Below are 18,118 nucleotides of genomic sequence, written 5' to 3'. Positions count from 1 at the left end.
ATTAAGGGAAGTAAGAATCTACTTTCAGGATGGAACTTTCACATTTCTTTGCAAAAACTTAATGGACACATTTTCACCCACAGAGATCAAAAGAGTGATAAGCTTGTTGAAGGATAAGGATACTGCAACTAAAGCATGGAGATCTTTTTTGGCTGAATGATTGGTAGAAAGGGAAGAAAGAAGAGCAAGAAACAAGGCTGAAAGTGAGGAGAGAGAAAAAAATGTGTCGAGGAGATAGACATGTATATACAAAAATCTGAAGATCTCAAGGCAAAGGGGATGAGCAGAATTACCAAGGATTGATAATTTCTAAACATCAAGGCTGGCAGATTCTTAAGAATTAGGGTTGGTTTCTTGGACAGTTATCTATTAGGTGATAAACTCAAACTTGTAGAAGCTCTAAGAGGGACACCCATCATAGAGGAACTGGAAATACTTGTAAAGTTAAAGGACCTCATTAGAAAAGAAACAGGAGATGAGAAGGTTGATTAATGAATGTATCTGTTAAATTCAAGAAACCCTTTATGTATAAATGTTGTATTTTTGTCAATTTGTATGTAAAGTTTTATTGTTCATTGTAGCTTGGGGTTAGGCTTATTACCAGGCATGAATTTGTGATAATCAATCTTCTAACAAATTGGAGGAGATTATTGTACAAGACATGCTTGTACTATAACAAGACTAAGTCAAATTGACAGCCCTAAAAAAGTTGTATGAGGAGATTGGTATACAAGACATGCATGTACTATAACAAGACTTAGTCAAATTGACATCCCTAAGTAAGTTGAATGATAATCTAAGTTTGCACTTTGTACTATATCACTTAAGTCTGTAAAAGTGTAAATAGATTAGACTGGAATATTTTTCTGTAAAAAGTCTCAAGCCTAAGAATAAACTCTAGAAAAAGATCATGCCTCAGAGACATTGTGAAGAAGTTTGGAGTTGAATAAATCTGTTTTGAGAAAAATATTATTAGTCAAGAAATCTTTAAGTCACGGATGAAGTCTTATAGAAAAGTCATTCGAGAACCCTAGAATGACTTATCGACAAGTCAAAAATAGCTTATAAAGAAGTCTCAGAGATATCGACATGTCAAATGAAGATATGAAGATTGGAGATATCGACAAGTCATTTCTGCAATAGAGAACTCAGAGATATCGACAAGTCAAATTGAAGATGTGAAGATTGGAGATATCGATAAGTTAAATTCTCAAAAGAGATCTCAGGGATATCGATAAGTCAATATGCCTATAGAGATCTCAGAGATATCGACAAGTCTTTTCTACATGCGGAAATTCAGAGATCTCGACAAGCCAAATTCTCTTATAGAGAACTGAGAGACTTCGATAAGTCAAAACAACTATAGAGTAATAAGAGATCTCGATAAGCCATTATACTTATCGAGATGTCGAGTTCTCTATATAACAAACTAGAGATCTCGATATGAAACTCAAAGTACAAGATACAGACCAGTTAAATATCCAATATTATCAATCAACAAACAAATCAATCACTGATTTGAAAAGTCTACAAAAAGCAGCTTGAAGAGTTCAAGATACAGACATGCATGATTTGCAAAGATACACAAAACCAGAAATAGAAAGTTTTAGTTAACTTAAAGTAGGGTTTAGTATATGTTATTGCATTCTGTTTAAAACCAGTGTTTACTGTTCTATAAAGTAAACACTGGATGCTTTATTTTAGATGTAACAAATAGATCTAAAATTCTTGTAACTCTCTCAAGAAAGAAGCTGAGTTCTTTATCAAAAAGAACCCAGAAATTTGTAGCAAGACATACTTGATTTTTATATAAAATTAAGTGAGTTTTGAAGATAGTGTGTTCATGTGCATATTTTATTATTTCCGTTAAAATAATTTATCTTTACAAGTTAAATTATTTTGTTCACCACATTCATAACAGTTCAAAAAGCTTAAAAATAATCCAAAACACATTCACCCCCCTCCCTCTGTGTTGTATTCATTACCTAACAAAATGTATTTGGACCTGCAGTCCGACCACCAGCTGGTGTGATCCCCATCGGGAATAGATGAGTGTTTGTACGAAAACGAAATGAGAGAAATGAAATTGTGAGATATATGGCCCGACTGGTATCCCATGGATTCTCTCAAAGGCCTTGATTTGATTACCAGGAAACTTATTATCCTGTGATGGATGGAGTCACTTTTCATTTTCTGTTAGGTATGGCTTGTATGGAAAGATTGGAAATACGTCTCATGGACATTGTTACATCCTACCTTTATGGATCACTTGATAGTGATATTTATATGAAAATTACTGAAGGATTAAAGATAAATGAAACTAAGCCTCGATATTTATACTCAGTTAAATTACAACGATCATTATATGGCTTAAAACAGTCTGGTCGTATGTGGTACAACAGGCTTAGTGAATATTTATTAAATGATGGGTATGTTAATAATCAAGTGTGTTCATGTGTGTTTATCAAAAGGTCATCAATTGGTTTTATTATTATTGCTGGTATATGTGGATGATTTGAATATTGTAGGTACTTCCGAAGATATTACTAACTCTGCTGCTTATTTGAAAACTGAGTTTGAAATGAAAGATCTTGGAACGACAAGATTTTGTTTAGGCATACAGGTGAAACTCTTATCTTCGGGTATACTTGTTCATCAGTCCACTTATACAGAAAAAATTCTTGATCGGTTCTACACGGACAAAACTCATCCACTAACGACACCAATGGTTTTCTGATCACTCGAAATTTAAAAGGATCCATTCTGACCCATAATAGGAGATTAAGCTACACTTGGGCCTAAAGTTCCATATCTTAGTTTTATTGGAGCTCTTATATATCTTGCAAATAACACAAGACCCGATATTGCTTTTTCTGTGAACCTGTTGACAAGATTCAGTTCTAATCCAACTAAAAGGCATTGGGATGGGATCAAACACATATTCACATATCTTCGTGGGACGATTGATCTCGGGTTATTCTTTTCACATAGTTCAAAATCACAACTGACTGGATATGCAGATGCTGAGTACATATCAGATACTCATTTTGGACGATCACAAACAGGTTATCTATTCACATATTGTAGCAATACTATCTCTTGGAAGTCTACAAAACAGACTATGGCAACAACTTCATCAAATCATGCAGAGTTACTTGCAATTCATGAAGCAAGTAGGGAATGCATTTGGCTAAGGTCTGTAATTCAACATATTCGAGAATCGTGTGGATTATCAAGTATTTCAAACAGCCCTAAAATTTTATTTGAAGATAATACAGCTTGTATCAGACAGTTAAAGGAAGGATATATCAAAGGGGATCGAACCAAACATATCTTACCAAAATTCTTCTACACACATAAACTACAGGAAAATGGTGATATTGATGTACAACAAGTGCGCTCATGTGATAATCTTGCGGATTTACGTACAAAGTCACTAACAACATCAACATTTGAAAAGCTACGAAACAAAATTGGCATACGGAGATTAAGAAACTTGCTACAACAAGATGTCAAAGTATGAGATGTTACATTCAAGGGGAGACTGTACACTTTTTTCTTCGTCAAGGTTTTTATTCCAATGGGTTTTAACGAGGCAGTTAATCTCTGTAGTAAACTCGCATTTGACAATCAAGGGGGAGTGTTATAATATGATACAATAATGATTGTCAAAACTTAATCAAGAAGACTCGAAAAGCGTATCGAGGAAGTCTATCAAAACTTATCGAGGAAGACTTGCGCATTTTCTTAGAGAAGAAACTTAGTAAGGAAGAATTGTAAAGCTTATTAAGGAAGACTTACGAAATATACTAGTGAAGAACTACAATACTTATCAAAGAAGACTTAGATAACTTTCTTAGTAAGACTTGTCAACTAACTTCTATAGATAGGACCTTCAGTTATTAAAATCAGATATACTGAAATATGTTGAAATACAATTCTCTTTTCAACTTTAATTTTCTCTGTATATACAATTATTAAGTTATTCATAATCAAGTAATTCAAGATTTACAACACATTATTTACAACACATTGAAAGATTATTAATTTTAACACCCAACTCAGTGCAGCATCAGTGAACCTTATCTAATTAGTTAATAAATTGACGGATTACTAATTTTTACCGTTGGCAACTTTTTCCTTTTAAAATTGCTCGATTCAAAATAGATCGAGCAATTGATCATTTTGGGGTTTTGGGTCACGGGATGTTATCCACGTTCCCGATCCCCGGGTCCTAACCCACTCCCCGAGCCCGTTATAATTTTTGAACGAGAATTATTTTGTTCATCGATCCCCCTCCCGATCGGGGAACGGCAATTTCCTGCGGGTAATCGGAGATTCTAATATATTTTATTAAATTAACTTTATATTATTTGCATATTTAATAATTAAATTATTGTGCATAAATATTATTTTAATTAACATTATATTTTTAAATAGAAATTCAAATTTAAATGTAGTTATAATAAATGATAGTATTAAAATTAATTTTATTAAATCATATTTTTCTATGAAATTTTTAATATAATAAAAAAATAAAGTTTAAAAATGTATATATATTATATTTATACATAATATTTAAATTAATGAATATATGAATTATTATATAATTATATTAAATATAATAGTCGGAGAATGTATGCTAATCCCGAGCGTCCCGATCCCCAATTTTTTTTTATTTTTTTCCTCGTTCCCCGCCCCGAATCCGAAAATTCCTCAAAACCCTGATCCGAACGGGTCGGAAATATTGCTTAGGGGACAGGATAGGTGGAATGCCCATCCCTAATTTAAGATATATATTTAAGATCCTATAATTTTTTTGAAAATATATCATATCCTCTCTTTTCTTAAAGGAACAAAATCTATTATTTTAAAAATGTATTTGAAAGAAAAATAATTGAGAAGAATGTTAAGTTATTATTTTTTTAGCAACTTTACTGAAAGTTCCCCTAGTGAATGGTGATATATAACAATTGTTGAGCTTCACCTCAAGTCGGTGGTACGATATTGTGCGCTCAATTAGTAATTTCCTCCATTCACAAATAATACTATACAACTTGTAATAATAATTACTTGTTCTCAATTTCTGTTGAATCAGCAATTAACTGAAAATATCATAGAATATAATATATTATCATAAATAATTATAAAAGTTATTTAATAATATATTTTAATGTGTGTTTTCAGTTTAAAATAATAAAAAAAAACAAAAAATCATAGAATACGGGAATGCCTTGGGACAATGTATAACACTACATAATGCCCATTTGAATATAAATGTCGACGGTACACGGTGATACATTAGCAGGAGAAGAGACAAATAGTTGATAACATTACAACGGCTGTGACTTGTGGAGGTATATTGACAAAAAAACATAATCAGCTTGTCTATTTTATACAGGGTTTCCTTCTATACACACACTCATGCACGCAGTGCCAACCACGTAAAGGGGGCAAGGCAATGATACACATATATAAACACTTGCTAGCCTACTTGTTCTGATTACTTACAAATATTAACGCCTACCAGTTTTAAAACCTACATAAAACTATTTCTCAACTATAACGGATAAAAACTGAAGTCTCTGACTGTGTGTGAGAGAGAAATTGAATTGAATTAATTTATTATAAGATAATTGTGCTCCTACGTGTGGTGAGAATATTAAGAAGAATAGGGATATGATAGATTATATATTCGAGGCCTTTAAAAGGTTCTTATTTTTTTTCTCAATATTATTTCTTTTTGGTTATTTAGCTAACTAACTATAAATATGCATGCTCAACTCAACCAAAACCATTTGAAAATAACAAGCTTTCTCTGCTCTCTCCAAACAGGAGCTAGCTATAGCTAGCTCTATTGAAACTAAACCATCTCCTTCTTCAAGTCTCTTAAACATATACTGATAGAGAAAGAGATCAATGGCGCGAAACGAATGGATAAACGGGTATTTGGAGGCGATATTGGACGCAGGATCCGTGACGTCGACCAGCGACGCGAAAATAAAGGAAGCTGCAGGAAAGGAGAGAAGTGAGACTAATATTAAGAGTATGGGAAAAGAGTTTGATGAGAAGCTAAATTTGGAGAAGCTTGAAGGTGGGAAAGATAAGTCAGCTGAGAAGCTTTTTAGTCCAACTAATTACTTTGTTGAGGAGGTTGTTAATAGCTTTGATGAAACTGACCTCCATAGAACTTGGCTTAAGGTACGTACTCTCCCCTTCATCTATGTCTATCCCACACACACATACACCCAATCCTGCAACACTTCAAATAGGTCATACTTCAGCACGTGAACTTTAATCATTTTTCCCCAGAAAATGAAATTTACGAGAATTTAAATACTCACGGTTACCTGAGATTTTAACTCTTGGGATTGATCTTCTGTTATCGGAAAACATACCCAGTCATTGTTGGTGCACTAGCCAATAGAATTTCTGCAATTTTAAATTACTTGAAAATTAAAATATGTTCCATTATTCCTAGTACCAGAAGGTTTGGAGAAAAAGGAGAGCATGGAATCATGTGCTTCACATAAATAAAAGTGTCTTATTTGTGTATAGAATTCTCTTTATGTGAAGCCTAGTTTAGTTGCTTCATCAAAAGTGGATGAAATAGTTGTGAATGAAATGAAATGCAGGTGATTGCAACAAGGAATACCCGTGCCCGCAGTAACAGACTGGAGAATATGTGCTGGCGTATCTGGCATCTTGCTCGTAAAAAGAAACAGGTCTCCTTTCTCTATTTTTCATTTATTTTATACACAAAAAAAAAAGACCATCTCATTACACACCAACAGTCAATATCAGGGTCAGTAACTTGACAAAAAAAATCATTCTAAAATGAAAAAGAAAAGAAAACAGAAGAGAGTTGTCATGAGCACATCAAGATCAATAATAGATCGTGTTTTCATAATTGGCCAAATAAAACTGGCTCAACTAGGAGTCTGAGATTCTTTTTTGACAAGGAAAGTCAAGATAGTAAGCATTGAAATATTATAATCTACTGGATGACAATATTATTGCAAAATAACCAAATCAACTATACAGATGCCCTGTTCGAAAACAAGGTAAACGGTTCAGGTTTATATGAAAACACTTGAATCTTTAGAAAAATCTGAAAATTGTTATAAATTAATTAGTAACAGTTATGGAGACTCTTAAAACATATATGGAATTTTGAAGCTTTTAACTTATTGATAATGGATTATTTATTATACACGATGATTCCTATAATAAATTTATGTACAGATAGCATGGGATGATGCACAAAGGCTAGCAAAACGAAGAATGGAAAGGGAGAAAGGTCGAAATGATGCTCATGATGATCTTTCCGAACTGTCGGAGGGAGAAAAGGAGAAAAGTGATGTGATCAATCAGACGGAGACGACAACGACGGTCATGCCTTTTACAGGAAAACTGGGAAGAGTTAACTCGGAAATGCAAATGTGGTCAGATGAGACTAGCAGCTCTAAGCAACATTACATTGTCTTGATCAGGTTTAATTATTTGTCACTCCCCTTTTCTCATAAGCTACTGCTCAATTAGAAGAATGATAATTTTTACTTATCTGTTCAATGTTTTAATGCAGTCTTCATGGACTGGTACGAGGAGAGAATATGGAACTGGGACGAGATTCTGACACTGGTGGTCAGGTACTAATGATGTTTGACAAATTAATAATACGGCTTATGACCTTAATCAAACAATCTTTTTCCTTCATCTCACGTAAATAATGAAAGCTTTAAAATTGACAGAAGAAACAGATATGGAGAATATAGACATCAAAACATAGGTAGTAAGACTAAGCAGTATGTGTATACATTTAGATGGAAAGTGAAAGAAAGCGTCCGGCTCTGTGGCTATAACTAAAGAGTGACTAATTGAGTCAACCTATTTTACATAGTAGATACTTGATAGATATGAGCTCTGGAAATTATGATCTAACTTACCTAGTGCTACTACACTTTCTAGCAGAGGCCTGCCATTTTCTAGCAGATATGGTTTATCATAGACAACATTTCCCTTCTATGGCATTTACGAACATTATAAATGTTTCAGGTAAAATATGTGGTAGAACTAGCCAGGGCATTGGCAGACATGAAGGGTGTCCATCGGGTCGATCTACTGACTCGACAGATAACATGTCCGGATGTTGATTCAAGCTACGGTGAGCCGATTGAGATGCTATCAAGTCCATCTGAAGATTCCGGTGGCTGTGGTGCTTACTTAATTCGGATCCCCTGCGGACCTCCCAACAAGTAACTATAACTACTTGCACACCTCTGAAATATATGGTGTACATAGAGTAATTAACTTTAAGCTGTCACTACATATATTTTTGCTGTTGCCATTCCTAATCTAAGAATGTAGGGAATTTTAAATATTAGAAGGTCGAGCATGCCTTGATTTTATAGACACTTATTCACCGAACAACAATTATGATAACATATTCACCTCAAACTGTAATAATAACTGCTATCCAAAACTAAAACCCTCCTTCAAGGTATTTACTTATAGTGTGGTAACTTTTTAATTAAAATAGGATTTATTTGTCATTCTTCAAATAAGATCTTAATAAAGAGTGAAACTTACAGTACTTTTGCTGTTTCGCATAGGTACATTCCAAAGGAATCATTATGGCCATATATACCTGAGTTTGTTGATGGGGCTTTAAGTCATATTGTGAGCGTGGCAAGAGGTTTAGGTGAACAAGCCGATGCAGGGAAACCACTGTGGCCACATGTGATCCATGGCCATTACGCAGATGCTGGGGAAGTGGCAGCACGCTTGTCAGGGGCGCTAAATGTGCCTATGGTCCTAACAGGGCACTCCCTAGGAAGAAACAAATTTGAGCAGCTTCTTAAACAAGGAAGACTCTCTAGAGAGGACATTAATTCTACTTACAAAATATTGAGGAGGATTGAAGGTGAAGAGTTCGGATTAGATGCAACTGAAATGGTGGTGACAAGCACAAGGCAAGAGATAGAAGAACAATGGGGTCTGTATGATGGTTTTGATATCAAATTGGAGAGGAAGCTTCGAGTAAGGAGACGGAGGGGAGTGAGTTGCTTGGGAAGATACATGCCAAGAATGGTGGTAAGCACATACTTCACCTTGCTTTTTACAGTCACCAACAACATATAGTTTCTATTTTATAGGCATCCCTCTCAAACTCATCCAAACTATCAAGGATTTAGGTATAAATGAACATGTCTAGGCATTTAGCAACAAAAAAAACATATTTAGGTTTTACTGGGTTATATAATATGATTATACAATATAAGATACCTATGAACAACTTAGCAAAAAAAACCTGCCAACAAGATGTGTTTAAAGGGGAAATAATGGTTACTTTCTGAGCAAAAGATGGTTCAAGCTTTTGTAAGCTTTCAAGTGATGCTAACAGTGCTGTTTTAAACATGTACACGAAACTAGGTAATACCACCTGGCATGGACTTCAGCTATGTCACAACAGAAGATTCACTAGAAGGCGATGGAGATCTCAAGTCACTATTCGGCACCGGCAGAGCTCAAACCAAAAAACCTATACCTCCGATATGGTCAGAGGTTAGCCATCTATTGCTACGTATATACCTAATAGTGCAACTTCATTAACCTACAAGTAAATAATACAAATCAGTGGTCTTGTTTTTTTATCTCCGGTCTCTGGTTTATTTGCATATAGTAATAACCTCTGTCATGGACATATTCTTTTGCAGGTGATGAGGTTTTTTACGAACCCGCACAAACCTATGATCCTGGCACTGTCTCGTCCAGATCCTAAGAAAAATGTGACGACTTTGCTCAAGGCTTTTGGAGAATGCAAACCGCTTCGGGAACTAGCAAACTTGGTAACACCACATCTTTTTGCATATAGTTAAACTGAAACTTAAAGCTTATCCAATAATACTTCTTAGCTATAACTGATCCACATTGCACTTGCAGGCGCTAATTCTTGGTAACAGAGATGACATAGAAGAGATGTCTAACAGCAGCTCGGTTGTTCTTACCACAGTACTGAAGCTCATTGACAAGTACGATTTGTATGGTCAAGTAGCATATCCAAAGCATCACAAGCAAACAGATGTCCCAGAGATATATCGCCTAGCTACAAAAACCAAGGTAATTTACTTGCAATCTTGCTGTAAATATGAGAGGCAAAGTTGTGAACTATGAACCGGGTACAATGGTAATACAATCTCGGATAAATTTTAGATCATATGCATAAATTCATACGTGGACAGTAGAACAGGGAGCTAAACTAAAAAGATTGGCATTGAACTGTGAACCTCCATTTGTTATCCAACAGGATATTGAATTTTCCATTTCTTGAACTAAATTTTCAGAGGATAACAATGCCAAGAGTAACGTTTATGTGGTTTCTTTTACTCTCAGGGTGTGTTCATCAACCCAGCTCTTGTGGAACCATTTGGTCTCACTATCATAGAGGTAAGTTAGGGCTGTTGTACACTAATATGTGAACATTAGCAACAGTTTATTGTCTGAGAACTTCTTAGCTATTTGAGATGTGCAGTTATGCAACTAACTCACTCATTCCTTACAGGCATCAGCTTATGGTTTACCCGTTGTGGCTACCAAAAATGGTGGCCCAGTGGACATACTCAAGGTGAACCTTACAACACGATGTTCTTGACTTTGTTTTCCAATTTGGTCTCATATGAAATTAAGTGAGGCCTGAATTGGCTGGCGCTTAAACAAATTAGCCAAAACTACGCCGCTTTTGATTGTAGTCTTGCTGTTTAATTTATTCCAATCGACTTTCATGAAACTAACAAGGTACTAATTGCTAACAGGCACTCAATAATGGGCTTCTTATCGATCCACACGACCAGAAAGCAATAGAAGACGCTCTCCTAAAGCTTGTGGCGGACAAAAATCTTTGGTTTGACTGCCGGAAAAATGGACTGAAAAATATCCACCGCTTCTCATGGCCAGAACACTGTCGTAACTATCTCTCCTATGTGGAACGCTGCAGAAATCGTCAACCCACTACTCGTCTCGAGATCATGCCAACTATTGAAGAACCGATGAGTGAGTCATTACGTGATGTTGATGACCTCTCTTTGAGATTCTCCATTGATGTAGATGTGAAGGGCAGTGTAGAACTTGATGGGGCAAGCAGACAGAAAGAACTCATTGAAACCCTGACTCAAATGGCATCCTCTAATGGAAAGTCCGCCGGTAGCTACTTTCCTGGAAGAAGGCAAGGCCTATATGTAGTTGCAATTGACTGTTACAACAGCAGTGGTTTCTGCACTGAAACCTTATCAATAGTCATCCACAATGTTATGAAAGCTGCAGGCTCCAAGACAGGCCAGATAGGTTTTGTATTATTAACAGGTCTAACTTTACAGGAGACGAGGGAAGCTTTTAAAGCATCACAATTAAATACAGAAGATTTTGATGCCCTGATTTGTAGTAGTGGAAGTGAAATGTATTTCCCATGGAGAGATTTAGTATTAGACAAAGATTATGAAGGTCATATAGAGTATCGGTGGCCGGCAGAAAATGTGAGATCAATAGTGATGAGACTCGCTATGATAGGAGATGACACAGAGGGTGAATCAATGCATTACATGAGTGCATGTAGCTCCAGATGTTATTCATATAGCATTAAATCAGGAGCCCAGGTATAACTTTTCTGCATCAATGGCAAGAGACAGAAAGAAAAAGAAAAAAAATCGAGCATATTTGGACTGTCAGATTTAGTGACAATCTTTTTGTTTTTTATTTTTTTGACAGACTCGAAGAATTGATGATCTACGCCAAAGGTTGAGAATGAGAGGCTTTCGCTGCAACCTTGTCTACACGCATGCTGGATCAAGATTAAATGTAATGCCTTTATTTGCATCAAGAGCTCAAGCACTAAGGTATGATTTTTTTCACATCCTGTCCTAATAGGCTTGTTCTGATTTGTTGTAACTTGTACAAATGATGCAGCAAACAAAAATTGCACAATCTTTGAAATTTAATGCATGCTAGTAACTGTCCACGCATGCAGGTATCTATCAGTTAGATGGGGCATCGAAATTTCTAAAATGGTCATCTTTGTGGGGGAGAAAGGGGATACAGACTATGAAGACCTGCTTGTCGGCCTCCACAAGACTGTTGTTCTAGGAGGTTGTGTAGAATATGCTTGTGAGATGCTTAGAAGCGAAGACAGCTTTAAAAGGGAAGACTTGGTCCCCAAAGATAGCCTAAACATTGCCTTTTCCGAGGGATATGAAGCCCAAGATATTTCCACAGCTTTGGAGACTGTTGGGATCATGTGATGTGTTTCTTTTACTTTTCTAATCACGTTATTTTTTCTTCTTTTGCATTTCCGTAATTAATTTCAGAAAGAAGGGGTATGGTGGACACTTATACTTGATACAATGAATAGAAGGAAACTATATGATTTCACCAAAAAAATATTAAAATTAAGTTTGTATACATAGGTAATCAGGTCTGCTAAAAGTTACTTAACTTCAATCTTTATGTAAATAATAGGCATCAAAACCGAACTCTGATGAACACTACAGCTCAGGACTTCAGTGAAGTTTGATGACTGACACAAAAGCTTTCATTGTGATTTTTGAAACTGTAGCACATGAATTTCATTTTACCACCATAAGACCAGCTTACAGTTCTAACGCTTATGAATGATTTGACAGTACTTCAGCTTTTACAATATCAAACATTTTACCAGTCCAAACATATCAAGTTTTACTATTTAAAGGAACATGAGTCACTAGGTGTATTTACCTTCCAACTTGAAATGATAAAAAAGTGTTTCTCAAATGCGCCCACTGAGTTGTGAAGGCAGATTCCCACTTGTAAGCATCTTCCACAAGCTTCATTGTGCACAACCAATTTCTACCTTATATTCCATTCCACAAACACATCTAACCATGTTCGAAATTCCCTGCATCAGGATAAACAACTCAAACAAAAATTTCACTACGAAAAATAAAAAAATCAATGAATGGAAAGGAAAGGAGCACAAATAATGAAAATTCAGAATTACTATATTTCAAGATAAACAAAATCTAATCAAGGGGATTTTAATAATATACAATGAAGATAAATATTTTGTATGTACTGCTAAAACCTATGTGACCTTTACGGCCACAACTTTATGTCAAAACGAGAGAGAAAATTCACAAACACAGGACATTTTGTAAAACCCTGCTTGTCTAATATATCGGAAAGTAGGTAAAACGTCACAGAGATAATTACCTTCAACATCTCAACCTGACGCTGCAGAGACTGCAAATACTCATTTTCTCCAGCTTTGTCAGACAACAGTGCTTCAATCTCCTCTTGAAGGCTCTTTTTATCCATTTCGTTTAGTTCTGGCTGCAAATGTTATATATTCTAAAGCTGATATTGCTACCATCGTCCAATTATATCAACCGACTTTCTACTAATTTCAATTGAAAAAAGAGTAATGAAAGATGACCAAGTGTAGTTAATTTCCTTGTGTATAACAAACCTTATACTCTTTTATCCTACTCTTCACCAACTCAATAGATTGATTAACCTGTTAGAGAAACAAAGCAAGATATTAAATATTAATTAAACAATAACTATAAAAAATGAGGTGATGGAAATTGGTTTAGAAAAGCATTGTAACATGGTTTAATCTTCTCTATTGAAATTAAGATTTCAACACAAGTTTGGATATGGTTATTTGCAACAAACTAAATACTTGCAGACCCATGCCCTAGACCTCTTATTAGCAAAGAGAAGAGGACCCACACTTACATTACGGCTAAAATCCTAAAGCATTTATTACCAAGGAAGAGGGCCTCTTCTGTGCTCTAAGCCAATAAAAAACAATTCAACAGTTGGTGTTTAATCACCAGAATTTCTTGGTTTTTTACTACTATTTTAGTATATATTTTGCTTCACAGCCAACAAGGAGGGTTGCATACTAAAGAAATTTTACTAAAGAAATTTTCCCAAATTAAGACACTCGTTTCAAGGAAATCAGTGAACATTCATCACTTAAGATCAGCCATCAACAACATCGAGAGGGTATCAGTTTTCTCATCATAGTATTTATATAATAACCTTTACCGACATAAGACGAATTAGTTTCATATATGTACCTTACTGCTCTCGGATACAAGCTTACACTTCATTTGTGTCAAGGAATCAAACTTTGCCTTAGCAGCATCTATATCTTCCATTAGGTTCTTCTGTGTGCTATCCTGAAACTCCAACAATCAAATCAGTAGTTCCATGTGGCCGAATAAGATATGCAAAGAGGGTTTACCATATCTTCTGTAATGAGATAGCTCCCGACATTAAACTTGCCTGCAAGGGAAGTTCAACAGCAGCATGTATTAATGACTCTTTATAAGTAAAAAACCCACTTTAAACAAAGCATATTTGCTGCATCCAACATAAACATATAATATAAATTGATATTGGTAATGTAACATGCCAATTACAGTATAGTTTTTCGACGAATGATGACAGGAAATATAGCTAGCATAGAGACACCTAGCTTTTCTCATAACTGATTGTAGCAACCTATTTAGCATTAATATGTAAGCACTACACTTTTTTCCCTCAAAAAGATCAGGATGTTTCCAATATTTCATCTTATATATAAATTTCCTAATCATGAGGTCAGTGACGGAAGTCCATGCATCTTTGTAGACCAAAATTCACCATATATCATTTTTATGCAGACCCTTCAATTGGTCACCATTAAATGTTCCTTCCGTTGAAATTTTATAAATAGAAAACAGCGGGAAACCTTAAGTCACTGCCTTAAATTTAGCAAATCCCATGCACTCCATTAATATCTTGCAAATTAAAGCTCCTCTGTATGTACATTGATCAAAAAGCTATCCAATGATGAAGAGTATTAAACTTGGATTTGACAACAGAAATACAGAGAACTTTTACCGTTTACTACTTCGGCTTTACCAGCTTCTTCATTTATACCATCCTTGACCTGTACAAAAGGATATCAGCTCTGAGATATAAAATCAAGTATAAAATAACTCTTTCGTAAGAAAGCTGACCATCCATGTCAGGACCCCTTCCTGTTTAAGTTCTATACTCCTTTACATGTCATTACAATTTAAAATAGTAATCCTACCATGTCTGGCTTCTTCAGACATAAACAATGGATAATTTCACAAAATCTTGTAAGAGATTACCAGCAACCTTGCTCCTACCTTTAAGCTAGGTTTATAGGCACTGATCCAGTCCTATACAAAAAAGAAGACACCTCAACTAGATACTATATCAACTTTTTTTTACACAAATTACATGACATAAAAGATTGTCAAACCTGTTGTTCTTGAAATTTGGTGGTTAAATCTTCATCAACTCTGGTGTAATAGGTACTGTAACAATAAGCAAAGAATGTCAGTATCCCTTAACACAATAAATGCCTGTGATAAACAGTCGCTATGGTACCTCTTCTCAACAAGTTTTTCTGACAAGTTAGACTGTTCTTGTTGAATAAGTGTCATTGTCTATAAAACAGAAGCCAAGAATGATATTAGTATTAAGAAAACATAATAAAATTTAGCTTCAGATTATATTATACTATATATCTGCGGATGATAATCTACGAATGCAGTTAATGTGGCACAAGATTTAGTTTATAGAAACAGATCTGCTAGCTACCATATGTATATTTTTTATATATCAAAGCCATCCGGAGAATACTACTGGAGAAAAATCAACAACAATATTTTATGCCACCATAGAAAGGAACCGTATGTATAACAAATCGTGTACAGAGTTCAAATTTGGCTTCTCAAGATAGTACCAGAAATATATTTTGTAAACAGATCTAAATAAAGTAAAATTTCCAAAACTCTTAACAACTTACAAGTTACAGGTTACAACCAGCATTTGCCCTCTTATAGTAGACAAAAAATAACAGTGAAAGGATACCTGGCTAAGAGATTGTGAATCCGATTCCAATTCATTTAACTTTCGCTGCTTAAGCAAAATCTGTGAGCAGATTTCACCCTTTTCCTTGACCATCAGGTCGGTGTCATCTTTAAGCCGCTTGGTTTCAGATTTCGCTGTAGCAAAACAAAATAACTATAAAGCAGAAATAACATTTTACTGAAACAGAATTCAGCTCTTAATTATAACTAAAAAGCAAGAAATTTCTGGCAATGCAGATAACTAATAGAGCGGTTGACCAAATATCAACCTGTGTGTCATCTAAAATATGGAAGAGAGACTTCCGCAATGGTATATAATCTGTAATTATGACACTAAGAGCTATAAGAAAATGCTAATCATCTGTACAAAATGAAAAAGAAAGCACACTAGCTGATGCAATAGCAATTCTCTATTGGACAGGGCAAGATTTTCATATTGTAAAGGAAAATCCTAAGATACAGATTGAGAACGTGTGTCATGTGGCCATCTCTAAAGAAAGTATATTAACGATTTAAACATCCTCATAATACATATTTGAGTTCTGGTGTAGATGTCACCCGAGAATTTGAGAGGCACTTCTCTTAACACTAGTTAAGAGAACTGCCTCAAAATTTAAAATAAATGAGAAACATTAATTGTAGATAGGCAGTTCATTCCTTATTTTCTTACTGTCCATGTGCCTAATAAATTAACAGAAAATTACACACCGGAAAGTTTTTCTATCCTCGCTACCCTCAAACTCCTTTAAAGTTCAACGAAAAATCAAAGGCTCCTAGATTCACTAAAGGAAGAACTGTCACCACAATAAACAGGTTCTTAAAAATCAGGATCCAAAAGCATAGAAACCTCAGTTAACAATATCTGAACTTGACTTCTGCATTCAAACTTTAGTACTGTGTTTAAAACACCCAGACTTCTAAAAACAATGACAGTAAAAGGTAGAAACTATTGTCTAAGTCTTCGCTGTGGTTGCAATTATTTTCCTTACTTTTGCCATAAAAATTATTATGGTAATATCCGCTTACGCTGTTGCATAAAAATGTGTAGGAAGTATAGTAAGGCTTTGTCAAATATAAAGAGTCCCACTCCATATAATTATCGCAACTAGCTTATAGCTTATTGTATAAATCAACAACCGAGATTATAGAGACTGTTATCACTTAAAGTTGATGTGCGCCATTGCAACAAGAAGATCACACAGATGCAACTAGAATCATACTCTATCGCAACTATTATTTCCTTAATTACAAGTCATACAATCCAGTACCAGCACAGAGACATAATTATAAACTTATCCAGACAACGAATATGACTAAACTTTTCAAAAATTCATTTCAAAGTATACTTATGTTCCAGCATTTCACGAATGCGTAAATTTCACATACTCGAGCAATAAAGCATAAACACGAGCATATAATACATCAATAATGTTCGTACACATCGAGATAAGACAAAATTGACAAAATCACACTGATTAACGTGTATTACATAAATAGAAACCTGATTCAAGGTCTTTTCGGAGAGTCTCAATTGTAGTAATCAGCATTTGCTCTTCAACGGAGATTTTCGCCGCTTGATCCTCCACATCTATAGTAACACACACACACACATTGAATATAAATAGAATTAATCGGATAAATTGGAGAAAATCAATTATAATTTAGAATTTGGACAAAAAATGAGGAATATAGAGGTATATGTAATGATATACCGTTCATTTGATAGCGCAAAGTCTTCATGTTCTGCAAAAACTCTTCCATTTTCGGTGCGAAGATAGATGCAAAACGTGTACGTTGTTTGAAAATATATGTGAAATTTAGCGAGAGAGAGAGAAGCTTAATTGAAGTGAAGTGAAAAAAAGAGGGGCAGTAGTGTAGCGAAGACTGGAGAGAGTGGAGGGAAATATGGATCATCTCCTATGCTGGACTACTGAGCTTTCTTCCAAATTAACTTAAACAAGAAAGTAGAAAATATATATAAACACTTCTCACTTTGAAATATAAAATCTTTTTATATAATTAATGAACAATTATAAATATTGTTATTGTCAACAAAAATTATATTACGAAAACTTATTTTTAAATTATTTAATTATATTTATAAAATTTTCAATATTTATATTATATATCAACTTTTATGTATTATTATATTAACAATTTATTTGTGATTACTTCATCAATATAAAACTTTTAAA

General features: G+C 34.6%; 2 protein-coding genes across 6 annotated transcripts; one reads left to right on the top strand and one right to left on the bottom strand.

The window, feature by feature from the left end:
- Nucleotides 1-5,871: 5,871 nt before the first annotated feature.
- On the bottom strand, nt 5,872-17,856 carry LOC141712628 (uncharacterized). Of its 5 annotated transcripts, none has more exons than XR_012571633.1 (15): nt 17,636-17,856; nt 17,425-17,511; nt 15,925-16,058; nt 15,439-15,497; nt 15,311-15,365; nt 15,195-15,227; nt 14,920-14,968; nt 14,279-14,319; nt 14,112-14,213; nt 13,493-13,540; nt 13,237-13,356; nt 12,763-12,922; nt 6,351-6,432; nt 6,181-6,262; nt 5,872-6,010 (listed from the first exon to the last, which is right to left on the bottom strand). XR_012571633.1 is itself a non-coding variant. In XM_074515633.1 (12 exons), exons 1-12 carry the CDS (start codon nt 17,835-17,837, stop codon nt 12,854-12,856), a joined length of 999 nt encoding a protein of 332 aa, XP_074371734.1. In that variant the 5' UTR covers nt 17,838-17,856; the 3' UTR covers nt 12,558-12,853. The 5 variants fall into 5 exon arrangements, 2 of the variants coding, with proteins under 2 accessions (XP_074371734.1, XP_074371735.1); XR_012571632.1 differs by having other exon boundaries at nt 6,181-6,254; XR_012571634.1 differs by lacking the exons at nt 5,872-6,010; nt 6,181-6,262; nt 6,351-6,432 and adding an exon at nt 6,650-6,736.
- Nucleotides 5,920-12,337, top strand: LOC141712627 (sucrose-phosphate synthase 4). The gene is made up of 14 exons (XM_074515632.1): nt 5,920-6,201; nt 6,636-6,725; nt 7,246-7,493; nt 7,586-7,649; nt 8,056-8,255; nt 8,613-9,093; nt 9,433-9,564; nt 9,717-9,848; nt 9,943-10,119; nt 10,393-10,446; nt 10,562-10,624; nt 10,812-11,648; nt 11,761-11,888; nt 12,020-12,337. Exons 1-14 carry the CDS (start codon nt 5,920-5,922, stop codon nt 12,288-12,290), a joined length of 3,159 nt encoding a protein of 1,052 aa, XP_074371733.1. The 3' UTR covers nt 12,291-12,337.
- Nucleotides 17,857-18,118: the final 262 nt, after the last annotated feature.

Source organism: Apium graveolens, chromosome 3 (genome assembly GCF_009905375.1).
Source record: "Apium graveolens cultivar Ventura chromosome 3, ASM990537v1, whole genome shotgun sequence".
Classification (NCBI taxonomy): domain Eukaryota; kingdom Viridiplantae; phylum Streptophyta; class Magnoliopsida; order Apiales; family Apiaceae; genus Apium; species Apium graveolens.
Note: the sequence above shows the minus strand (reverse complement) of the source record. Positions and strands in the feature narration are given on the sequence as shown.

Excerpts from the sequence above, each read along its gene's own strand:
- LOC141712627 (XM_074515632.1), top strand. The coding sequence starts at position 5,920 with ATGGCGCGAAACGAATGGATAAACGGGTATTTGGAGGCGATATTGGAC. Across the intron at positions 6,726-7,245 it reads TTGCTCGTAAAAAGAAACAG|ATAGCATGGGATGATGCACA; the intron begins GTCTCCTTTCTC and ends ATTTATGTACAG. Across the intron at positions 10,447-10,561 it reads TTGGTCTCACTATCATAGAG|GCATCAGCTTATGGTTTACC; the intron begins GTAAGTTAGGGC and ends CATTCCTTACAG.
- LOC141712628 (XM_074515633.1), bottom strand. The coding sequence starts at position 17,837 with ATGATCCATATTTCCCTCCACTCTCTCCAGTCTTCGCTACACTACTGC. Across the intron at positions 15,366-15,438 it reads GAAAAACTTGTTGAGAAGAG|TACCTATTACACCAGAGTTG; the intron begins GTACCATAGCGA and ends TTATTGTTACAG. Across the intron at positions 14,969-15,194 it reads CCTATAAACCTAGCTTAAAG|GTCAAGGATGGTATAAATGA; the intron begins GTAGGAGCAAGG and ends CCTTTTGTACAG.